Here is a 12302-nt window from a genome sequence, read left to right on the forward strand (position 1 = left end):
ATCTACCTGGTGGAACCTCTTAAAATGCCACGGTTTCGTAAAAGCCATAGCAGTTAAAAGCGTGACATCAACTTTAATTTATAGGGGAGATGACACTTAAGCCTGGGGTGCTCCTTATTTCATGTTCACTGACTACCTTTCTTTGTGGCCTTCTGAAGTACTCCCCTTATCTCAGCAGGCCTATGGGTTCAAGGCGCGGGCTTTGGTCATTTCCGGATCTGCGCTTCCAAGCGTCCCGGTCTCTAAGGAAGCCAGCCTGCAGGGCTGCAAATGAATTCAAGGTTTGGAAGAATCCCAGGATTTATTTATCTATATCCCACCTAGGAATTTGGCCACGAAAGGTCCTCTCAATATTCTGCTTCCTGTGGTAACATGGGATGGAAGTGAGCTTTTAGACCCGTGGTTCCCAACCTGGGGCAACCCAGATGTTCTTGGACTGCAGCTCCCCGAAACCCCGGGTCCGAGGGCACCTGGTTATATCCAGGTTGGAAACTAGATGAAAGCTAGCAGCTGTGGAAACCGCCACCACCTTGGAACTACAGAGCTCTGAAGGGACCCTAAATAGATCCTCAAGTCCAGCCCTTGTCCGGGAGGCCCAGTGGGGAATTGAACTCCCCAACCCCTGGTTCCGAATTCAGATGCCCCTAAACCACAGAGCTATCTAGAGATAAATCTCTACATTTTGCGAAGGCTACAAGATACGCTGCGGATCGTCCATCACACATATACATTTCTCCTTGGGAATTATTGGTAACAGCCTTCTAAAAAGTTGCACTTCTTTCCTGCAAGCAAGTACCCGCTAGCTGTCAATGGGAACTCCCAAAATTCGTAAAGCCAGCAAAAAAAAACACGCTGAACGAGGGAAAGGTTCAGAGGTCCGATCCCAAAACGTCTGCCTCGGCTGGCTGCAATTTGTGCTATGCCAAGTCCAAAATTTTAAAGAGCTACAGGCTAAGCACATTTAGAAAGACCTCTAGAGACGCAATTGAATGATCTGCTGGAGAACTCAGTGGTTTAGATTCCCCAGCCAGAAGTTGGAAGTTTGAACCCTCACTAGGCCTCCTTGACAGGAGCCAGGCTCGATGATTTGTAAGGGCTGTTCCAACTGTGCAGTTTGAAGAATTTTATTATTGTATCTGGCTAGTCTGTCCAATTAAGTAAACCACCCAATTAAGTAAACCAACTTGCTAGGGTCATTGCTGATTGTAGCTGGTTAAATTCTGGCAAATCAACTTTTTACCCTAGGGGGGGGGGCTATCAAAAGTTCTGCCATGTTACAGGAAGCCAGAAGCATCTTAATTCTGAAATAGTAGAACAATGGATCCCATGACCTCAGGAGGCGGCGAGCGCTCCAACCCTGGAGGCATTCAAGAAAAAATGTAGACAACCACCGGGCAGATCCCCTTTGATTTGGATTCCTGCCTCGAGCAGGGGATTGGACTTGATGGCCTTATAGGCCCCTTCCAACTTGATCACTCTTGACTGATGTGCTGTATCTTATCAGCACCATTAAATGACAGCCTGGCACATACCTACTTCAGAGATTTGGGGCATTGTTTCCCTTGGTCATGGTGACAGACCTACTTCATGTGAAATCTCCAGCATCGGGAACACTACAGACTGAACACCCCCTCTGCAAGGCACAGCCTTCCTGAACTTCTACTATGGATACACAAACCACACCCAAATCCAGTGTGAGTAACAAATTTATTGTCGTCACTTAGGAGGATAGAAAAGTTCTCCACAGAATGAACACGACCAACTTTGTTAAATAGAACGGTGGCAAGGTGAACGCTTCTATGCCCCCCTCCTGGCATATTATTATCACACCCCTCCCTCCCTTCTTCCCCCCCCCCCGCTTCGGACATTTATCAGCTGCTAATGAAAAGCAGTAAACAGCCACTTTGGGCTAGCATTTCCAACTCCACTCAAGTGAAGATTCTGATCACATTCCAGATCTTTATAGAGTTCAAATAGTTTAAACAAAAAAAAGTTCCAAGTCCAGTATTTACAGTGTCGAGGTTTTTGGGGAACCCCCAGGGCCTATAACTCGTCTTTCTCGCCCGCCTCTTCCTCGCTGGGGGGAGGGCCGGCGCTGCCGTAGAGCTTGCTCACAATGGGCTGGACCACCTCCTCCAGTTCTTTCTTTTGGGCTTTAAAGTCTTCAATGTCGGCATCCTGGTGGCTCTCAAGCCACTCAATCTTTTCCTCCACGGCCTTCTCCATGGTTTCTTTGTCCTCTGAAGACAGCTTGCCCCCCAGCTTCTCCTTATCCCCAATCTGGTTTTTGAGCGAGTAGGCGTAGCTCTCCAGCTCGTTGCGGGCATCGATCCGCTCCTTCAGCTTCTTGTCCTCCTCGGCAAACTTCTCGGCGTCGTTGACCATCCGCTCGATCTCTTCGGGCGTCAGGCGGTTCTGGTCATTGGTGATGGTGATCTTGTTCTTGTTGCCGGTCCCTTTGTCCTCGGCCGTGACTCGAAGGATCCCGTTGACGTCGATCTCGAAGGTGACTTCGATCTGAGGCACGCCCCGCGGGGCAGGAGGGATTCCAGTCAAGTCAAAGGTTCCCAGCAGATGGTTATCCTTTGTGAGGGGACGCTCTCCTGCGGAGACCCAACACAAAACAGGCGTCAACACAAGTGTCGACTATTACATTATGCCTCGGTAACCCAGGCCAGCGGCTTCCTTCAAGAGCCTTAAGACATTTATACAGAACTTCATGGCTAAACTGCAGTGAAGACTCTGCTCATGATCAGAGTTTGCTCTCCTGGCCTTGGCCATCATCAGCCCATGGTTCCCACTCCAATTGTCGCACACCACGCAAGCGGCTGAAGCATTATAGAAACGACACCTCCAACTATTCAGAGTTGAGGAATAAATCCCTTACCTTCATAGACCTTGATAGTCACAGTGGGCTGGTTATCAGAAGCCGTGGAGAAGATCTGTGATTTCTTGGTGGGGACCACCGTGTTCCTTGGGATAAGTTTGGTCATGACACCACCGACGGTTTCAATGCCCAAGGTTAGAGGGCACACATCAAGAAGCACCAGGTCGCCTGAGAAAGAACAGGAGGGGTCAGGATGTCAATTACCAATAAGATCATGCTAATTACAGTAAGCTGTCAGATGTCCTACCACCCCTAGGGGCTGGCTTGCCCTTGTATGCACACAGCGCACCAGCCACACTGCTTACCAGTGTCTTGATCCCCCGAGAGCACACCAGCCTGTACAGCAGCACCGTAAGCCACAGCCTCATCAGGATTGATGCCCCGAGAGGGCTCCTTGCCGTTGAAAAATTCTTTCACCAGCTGCTGTATCTTTGGGATGCGAGTGGAGCCACCGACAAGGACAATTTCGTCAATGTCTGATTTCTTGAGGTCAGCATCCTCCAGAACCTTCTGGACAGGCTTCATGGTGGAACGGAAAAGATCCTGGGGGGGAGGGAGAGGAAAGAGTAGAGTCCCATTTTTAATTTCCAGCCCAATTCCACACACTCTTGACAAAAAGCAAACATCATGCAGCAGTCTCACAGATGTTATTAAAGCCACACACACAAAAACGCTGTGTGAGATATATTCCTACCCTCCATTACCAAGTGACTATGTTTATTAACACCAATGAAAAACCCTGGGGGGGGAAACGACACAAAGATGAGCAAAACTCTTGCCTTTGTCAATAATCTTTGATTCCAAGTCCCTTCCTATGCTTGGGAGGTATATTTTGACCTTCATATATACCACATCAAATACATTTGGGTAGCCCTTGACTGCATCTTTCTCTCTTAAATACAGCATGTATTAGCTCATCAGGGGGACCGCTCTTTTTCTGGAAGGGAAACCTACCATGTTCAATTCTTCAAACTTGGCCCTCGTCAAGGTCTCAGAGAAGTCTTCCCCTTCAAAGAAAGATTCAATTTCAATCCTAGCCTGGTGTTGAGAAGAGAGGGCCCTCTTGGCTTTCTCGACCTCACGGCGGAGTTTCTGCACGGCTCGGTTATCCTTCCTCACATCTTTCCCCGTCTTCTTCTTGTACAGTTTAATGAAGTGCTCCATGACCCGCTGGTCAAAGTCTTCCCCACCCAGGTGAGTGTCGCCGTTGGTGGCCACCACTTCAAAGACACCGTTGTCAATGGTGAGAAGGGAGACGTCAAAGGTTCCACCTCCCAGGTCAAAAACCAGGATGTTCTTCTCACCCTCTCTTTTGTCCAGGCCGTAAGCAATGGCTGCAGCCGTGCTGTGGAGAGGAAGACAAGCTTCAGTCTACTCATCCCCGCCTAAGCGCCACTCTACGCCAAGACTTTTCCGTGAGCCTACTTACGGTTCATTGATGATTCTCATGACATTCAGTCCTGCAATAGTGCCGGCATCTTTTGTGGCCTGACGCTGGGCGTCGTTGAAATAAGCTGGGACGGTGACCACGGCGTGAGTAACCTGGAGAAGCAAGACAAAACTAAATTGACTTGCTGTTGCCTAGACTTAATACTGCCTGAACAAATTGGTTTGGTTTTGACTTTTAAAAGAATTCCATGCCTGCTTGGAAAAGCAACTGCTCTTTGCAAATTGGAGAAATCAATGTCTGCATACTTCATGTGCAAATAAGCACTTTTTGGAAATAACCGTTAACTCAAGCAACAGATCCCGTGTTATGTATGTAGAAGACTGTGAGTTCCATCCAGTTTAGAAGGAACTTGATTAAAAAGCCTATTCAGTAACAGCTAGTAAGCAGACTGCTGTACAGAGATCGGCCTAACCACGGAAGACAGCTTCAGGTGCATTTGCACCATCTAGCTGATGCAGAAATCTTCCATCAAAGCTTTTATATCTTACCTTCTTTCCCAAGTAAGCCTCTGCAGTCTCCTTCATCTTAGTCAGGACCATGGCTGAGATTTCTTCTGGGGCAAATGTCTTTGTTTGACCTCCTCCGATATCCACCTGAATATGGGGCTTGGCCTTCCTCTCAAGGACCTGGCAAGAAAAATAATCATACCCACACACTTAATATACTTGAAATAACATTCATGCACAACAATTCTAGAAAACCTCAGCCAGCAGGATTGAGGATCGTCTTCCCTAAGGAATTACAGAAACTGTAATTCAAAACATCTGAAGAACCAAGGGTTTTCTATCCCCTTCCTGTACAAAGATGCTCAACAAGTGATGTAACAAGAGTGGCTCTTTTCATCCTGGTTAAAGGGAACTGAAGAACTGGCCCTTTGAATGCAAGTGTTTGGACTGGGTTCAAATCCCTTTAAGCCATTAACTCCCTTGACTAATCTTGTTCCACTTAGGAGCTTGCAAGCTCCCAAGGGAAAGGATTGTGATACTTTTTGCTAAACCTCTAAAGGAGATGATTTAAAAAGGCCCACCTTGAAAGGCAGGTATTTGATGTCCTGCTGTACAGAAGGGTCGTTCCATGTTCTACCAATCAGACGCTTGGCATCAAACACCGTGTTCTCAGGGTTGGAGGTCAGCTGGTTCTTCGCAGCATCCCCGATGAGGCGTTCTCCTTCGGGCGTGAAGGCCACATAGGAGGGCGTGATTCGGTTGCCCTGGTCGTTGGCGATGATCTCCACGCGCCCATTCTTGAAGACACCCACACTGTGGAAACAGGACACACGTGGCATCAGTGTATGTGGAAGCAAACTAACCAAGTGTTTCAAGGGTCAAAGGCATTTGGTGTCATTTCTGGCCGGTGCTCATGTTTTTATCTCCAATTCTGCACTGCAGCAATCTACACAGGAGTTACTGAATCTGTAATTGTAATACAGTAAGACATTCCCCCATCCATGGGAATTGCAGTGTCCACTCATTCACTTATCTGCTAGCTTAAAATATTAAATAAAAAACCCCAGAAAGACATTTATATGTATGACCATGGTACATTTATAGTAGAACTGGCCACAGGAGGGAGCCAGAAACCATGCCATGGGGTATGTGGCACTGACCCCCACGTGGTCCTACTGTACACTAAAACATAGCATTTGATCCACTGGACCAGCACCGTGAGTAATGATGCTGAATTAGATTTAATCTAATTTTAATCCATGACATCAGACTTTTGAAAGTCTGGTTTAATTAACATGAGAAAATCTTTTTTAACATACCAAGAATATGTGGTGCCTAAATCAATGCCGACCACGGTTCCCACATCTTCCCTTTTCTCCTCCTCATCAGCAAACACGCTGCCGACAAGCAGCAAACACACAAGAACAAGTTTCATGCTGTCGTCGTGCTTCGTCTTCCAACAAGGGAGAAAACACTATGGGAAGGAAAGCAAAATGGCAGGTATTAATATTAGGGTCCTAATGCTAGAATCTGTGCTTCAGTTTTGTAGAAGCAACATTTCTAGTTCATTACTCATTACAGACAGAGCATCTTATGTTAGACTATAGTTCCCATCCTCTCTGCTGCACAAGGACGCTACTGAACCTTGCAATCCATAAACCTCTGGAAGGCCACAGCTTTCAACCTTAAGCAAGTCACGCTGCTGAGGAATACATTCAGCATAACTTCGTAGATCCAGTTCTTGCCTCCGAGAGAAAACACCTCAAACCACATTCAAACAAAAAAGGGCAAACCAAATACTGCTTAGAAGGATGTCACTTCAAATGAAAGGCCAGGAAAAAGCCATGTCCTCTCCCCTGCCAGAGAGGTAAAATCCCAAATCTTCCCCGAACAACCGCAACCCTTTTACCCCCTTTTAAATTTGCTTCTCCCTCCTTCTATCCATACTTAAGTCCCCATTTGCCCTGTGTTTAGCAATCAGCATCTTTAAAGCGGATGCTATGCTATGATGAGGACAAGTGGAAACCTTTAGTAGGATGATTTCTTTTTTTCAGAGGAGGGGCCCTAAAGCAGGGTGGATTAAAAATGATTCTTTTAAATAAACCAAATGGGTTTAAATTTAAAATTTTTATTTAGATCAAATCCGAGTATCAAATCTGCACAACTGTAACCTCCCCCCCTCTATTTCCCTCATCTTTAAAAACACGCAGATCCTCTTTGTATCCAACGAAATAACAACACATAGATAACAGGAGAAGGGAGAATCTCCAACATTTATTCATTTAAAATGTCTTCTCCTTATAAAGGACCCAAGGGCGGGGGTTACATCCTTGAAACACAGCATTTAAAGCTGGAAAACAATAAATACCTAAAATGGCGATTGACATCATTAAAAGACAAGGTTTAAATGACCAGCTAACATCCTTAAGACGCAATTTTAACACTAAAACAATGAGCACTGAAATATTAAAAGAGGGCACAAACATCATGATGAGAGACACTTTAGGGGGGGACGTTAAAGCCACGTCAAAAAGGACGCCCGCAGGGGGAAAAAAACGAACTAGTCCCCATCTTGGCTCCATATCCAGGGGTTTTGTGCCAAGGGAAACACGAATAGACACACAACGGTTGTGTGGAGGGGGGAAAAACAACACAAAAAGGTATTTTCTGTTGCAAAATCAATAGAAAGTTTCCCAACGGGGGGGGTTTCCTCCTCCATCATCCTCTTTTTTCCCCCTACGATCCTTGCCCCCACCCCTAAAATAGAGGAGATGATGATGATGATGGGGAGGCTCCAACACCCTCCCTAGGGCAATACCCAGGACAGGAACAAGTGCCCGGCGCTGCACGTGGGGAGCCTCTTACGGCCGCCTCCTGCCACGGAGCGGCCCTCCTTCGGGGCCTTCTTCCCTTCCTTCCTTCCTTCCCCACCCCCGGGAACTAGGCCCAGACGCGGCCTTACCTGGATCCAGGCGTCCGCCTAACCGTCGCTTCTCTCAACAGACCTTACGCTCCTCTCGCGCTATTCAATCGAGTGCCGGGCCCGGGCGGCCTGCCGCCTTTATATACCCTCCCGCAGCCTTGCGTGGAGCCCGGCTATTGGCCCGTTCCCTTTCGCTGGAGCCTCGCGATTGGCCCCGACTCACCCAGCTGGCCGGCGTCGATTGGCCCGCTCCGGGAGTGACGTCACGCTTCCGTTACGTACCGCGCCGTCGCCTCTCGGACGCGTCCCTTCTGGCTCTTCCCTTTGGCTTTTCCCCACCCGGGGTCTCATTGGCCCGTCCTACCGTTGTCGCGGACCAATCAGAGGCCACGGCGCGGGCCAGGCGGAAGGAGGCTATTGGTTGTCTTATGATGTCACGTCGAGAAAGGGACATACTAGGCGGGGCTGGGTCTTTCTGGAAGTTACCATGGTAACCGGGCCTAGCAGGCAGGCTTAGGGGGCGAGAACGGATAATTCATTAAGATTATGAATTAAAAGTAATATATTAATATTCTGGTTGTACAGACCTCAGAATGCCCCCCAGAGAGACTAAGTTCGGGGCTTCCCCCATCACACCTTTTCCATATAAATGTACAATAAAGTGTCACGTGTGAATTTTAATACACGTGTACTTTAAGCCTGGGTAGCAGGATGAAGAACCTGCACTATATTAGCAGAGGAAGTGGGCTTTAATCCACACGCACACCCCATTTTAAGTAAGTTTTTTAATGTTAATTCAGTGTTTAATTATTACTATAAAACAGTGAAATATCTAGTGAAAAGAAACCATTTTAATTTTATTTTAAAGGTTATTCTCCCTTTTTTCTATTCTTCCAATTTTCTTTTTAAACATGGCTTTGGTACACTATGATTTTTCTGGGAGCAACACAGAGTGAGATGGATGAACAGGTGAACATCCCATGTGGTTTTAAATTATTTTTCTCAATTATAGATACAATTTTCTTGGCGGGATACCCCAGTTTCTCAGGCATCTCTCCATGTTAGGTAACTACTGATAGAAGTAAAAGTTTGACTTATTCAATTAAGGCAATTGCCTCATAAAAGATTGTTCTTACTTGAAAAAGAAAACCAAGCTGTTTGTGTGTGTATTCAGAAGAGATTAGCCAGCCTTGTAAAAACAGGCTCCTCGACCCCCCCCCCTTCTCCTTGCTTTCTTTCTTCATAACTCAAGGCTAAAAGCTAGATAAGCATGGAATGTTGAGACAAGGGGCCCGATTTAGGGAAAGTGATTGTTCTGCGCATGTCTAAAATGTGTTTTCACTAATCCAATGAATTGTTGCTAACTAACTTAATGACCTCAAAGGCCCACCCCTCTCGCCCTGAGGGGACAGCTATAAGACTGTACCAATTCCTTTGTTCTTTGAAGAAATCCTAATCACCCACAATTAAGGTGAAATTGGTTTTTCTTCCCACCAACTGCAGTGGTGTTGTTTGTTTTGTTCTCATGTAAATAAAATGAACTTCAATAGAAAAGCCTTCGTGTCTCAGTCTTTTGTTTAAGGTAAATTGTTTGGCATAACAATTTGGGGGCTCGTCCGGGATGCTCTAAACGCCCCGATTGGGGCTGGATTTTGATCCAGTTGAGGTCAGGCAGAACAGGCGGCGGTGAAGTGAATCGGAAGGCGCCTCTGCCTTCTTTTAAGGCAGCCGCTTCCTTGCCGACGCTTTGGCTGCTTGGCATCAAGAACTCGGAAAGAGGCACGAACGCGAGAGTTTTTTTTTTAAGCCGGCCGGCCAACGAATCAACGAGCCAGCAGATCAACGGACCTGGTAAGTCGTAGTGGGAAACTCTGAAAGGGTTGGTTGTTGTTGTGTGAATGAAGAGTGAGTGACCTTGCGGTTCCCAGAGGTGGCCGTTGAAGTAGTCCGGGACCCTGGGCCAAGGTGTGCGACTGTTGTCTGTACCCTCCTTGTGTCTGCGTCAGAGAGACCCCTTACTCTCTACGCAACCTCCCTATCCTTATGTCTTTGTCTCCCGTGGGATGGGAATACAGACTTCCAAAAAGGGCCCGCGGGGGTCCAGAAGGTCCAGAGGGGACCAAGGTAGGAATTCCGAGGGGGACGCCCCGACTCCAGGCCCTTGTGGGGGGTGGTAATGAGTTAGGAATTCCTGGCAACAGTGCGGTGGGCAAACTGTTGCTGCATTGGGAGTCTGTAAAAAGGTACAGGAGTTTCAGACAGAGAAGGGAATGGTCCATGTGCTCTGGAGTTTAGACACAATTTGATATTCGTTCTAAAGGGCCAAAATTTGGCCCATCCGCCCCGTGTCCCTTATGTAGATTTTTGGATATGGTACCTAATCAAATTTGGAGAAGAAATAAAACTGGCAGTAAGTAGAGACTTGATAGGTTCTAAGTTACAAGGTGAGGAAATGACAAAATTGGAGTTTGTAAATTGGACTGCTCCACCTCAGTAAAAGAAAAGAAGGGGGATGGCGAAAATAAAGACGGGACGCTGTCCGAGGGACCAGTGACCCGTTCTCAGGCACGGCAGATGAAAGAGCAGGGAGTTAGTGCCCAGTATCCACTCAGAGAAGTCTCAGAGATGCTTTAGGGACTATGATTTACAAGCCCACAGAGCTGCTGCACATTTGTAAGCAGCTGGCCGGAGTCACCTAGGAGACTCTGGCAATTGCCGCTCGAACAGAACAGGCGGCCGGGGAATCCCTTCCAGGAGTAACCCCTGGAGATTGGGATTTTCAGGATGAAAATATCAGAGGGCGAAGTGCAGAAATGAAAGAGTTCTTGTTGAAAGGGTTGGAGGCAACAGTTCCTAAGACTGTTAGCATGAAATTGGCTTTTTGGTCAACCCTAAGGAAAAGAATATCAGTTGAATATCTGGAAAGGCTAAAACGCAATATGCGAAGGAACACTGGGCTGGACCCAGAAGATTCAGGAAATGAAAATATTCTGAGATTGGAATTTGTGTCAGGGTGTTACCCGGATATAAAGTCCAAGTTACAGAAAAGAAACTGGAGGAGTTTTTCTCTGCCCTACCCGCTCAGAAGAGAAGGGAATGAAGAAGCGGGGGGGGGGAGAGAAAGGAGGGGCAAGGGGCCCTGACTGTGTTCACTTTTAAGGTGGCTCAGGAAATGCTTAGGTGAAGCTAGGCAAAGAAAGAGAGAGAGAGTATGTTGTAAAGAAGGCAAGGAAAGTTGTTGCAAGATCAGATAAAAATAAGTGTGTATCAACAAGCGATGCAGCTAGAGGAGGAAGGAGATTCAGGAAAGGAGTCCTTAATAGTGCATGCCAGCTCGGACAGCAGAACTGTTTGCTCTAAGCTGAGCACTACAGTTAGCTGAAAGGAAAAAGGATTAAAAAGAGAAGAAGGAACGTAACTTTCTCAAAGTTCATGAAAAACACAGAGAATGTTATCCAAAAGTGTATATGAAATGGAATCCTCAGGAAGAGTCCTAAGAGAAATAGGAGCGAATGGAGAACAGGGAATGAGAAAAAGCTCTTTTGGCTTGTTAAACTTACTGGGGTATAAAGGGTTAAGAGTAGGCACAGAGTAGGAAAAAAAAAATGGGGAAAATCACACACACACAAAAGACACTAGGGGAATTGTTGACTATGGAATCCCACAGAAAAACATGCAGGAAAATGACAGATGCAGTATGTGGATTGATTGGCAGAAGTACGTGTTTAAAAAGCCTGAATTGAAAAGGAGGCTTTGGAGGTGTGAAGATGTTGGCAGTGATAGAGAAATGCAAAGAAAGAGAATTTGACAGGAGAAAGAAATAGGTTAGTAGATAAGAGATAGCAAGCAGAATTGCTGGGAATGTTCAGATCCCCCTCCTTGCTTCTCCAGATGCACAAAGTGGGAGCTGGAGAGACAAGGGGGGTTGATTTCACACCAGGAATGGTTTGCCTGTTTTACATAGACACTTTCTGTGGGAATTCCTTAGAAGTCACTTTTGCATTCAGGGGTCACTACCAGTTTTAAGAGATTAAAATGTGTGGTATTTTATTGAGAGTGAATTATCTAGAAGCCACAGAGGATCTAATCATTGGCATGGATGCCTTGCAAACTATGGGTTATGGTTTAATTCCTATAACAAACAACTACATCGAGCCTAAACCCGGAAATCGTTAGGAGAAAATATATTCCAGTTTTAAGGTGAAGAATTTGAGAACAGGAGTAAATGCAACATAGGAAGCGATTGTCCTGCATTCTTCACACCAGCATAGGACTATCCTTGGCGGTGGATGATGGTCAGTAGGCTGCTACAGATCGAGGCTATTCTCCTTGAAAAACTCGATCTAATACTGAGGGTTTATCAGAAACTGTCAGGAAGGAACTGTGTAATGAACATGATTGTATTGCCCTGACTGGTCTACAGATAAAGTTTAGGGAAGACCTACAGGAAGAGACAATAGAGGGAACATGGAACTTGTACACTGACGGTTCCTCTAGAGTAGTGAATGGGAAAAGAATAACGGGATATGCAGTGGTAGACAGGATAAGGGGTTCGAAGTTGAATCTGGACCCCTTCCCCCGTCCATGTCAGCTTAG

The 12302-nt window shown here is 46.5% G+C and overlaps 1 protein-coding gene across 1 annotated transcript; it reads right to left on the reverse strand.

Moving 5' to 3' along the window:
- Positions 1-1688: 1688 nt before the first annotated feature.
- Positions 1689-7916, reverse strand: HSPA5 (heat shock protein family A (Hsp70) member 5). The gene is made up of 9 exons (XM_020800945.3): positions 7746-7916; positions 6103-6257; positions 5365-5596; positions 4826-4963; positions 4317-4429; positions 3842-4232; positions 3193-3430; positions 2888-3055; positions 1689-2603 (listed from the first exon to the last, which is right to left on the reverse strand). Exons 2-9 carry the CDS (start codon positions 6216-6218, stop codon positions 2044-2046), a joined length of 1956 nt encoding a protein of 651 aa, XP_020656604.1. The 5' UTR covers positions 6219-6257; positions 7746-7916; the 3' UTR covers positions 1689-2043.
- Positions 7917-12302: the final 4386 nt, after the last annotated feature.

Source organism: Pogona vitticeps, chromosome ZW-PAR, assembly GCF_051106095.1.
Source record: "Pogona vitticeps strain Pit_001003342236 chromosome ZW-PAR, PviZW2.1, whole genome shotgun sequence".
In the NCBI taxonomy this organism is placed as follows: Eukaryota; Metazoa; Chordata; class Lepidosauria; order Squamata; family Agamidae; genus Pogona; species Pogona vitticeps.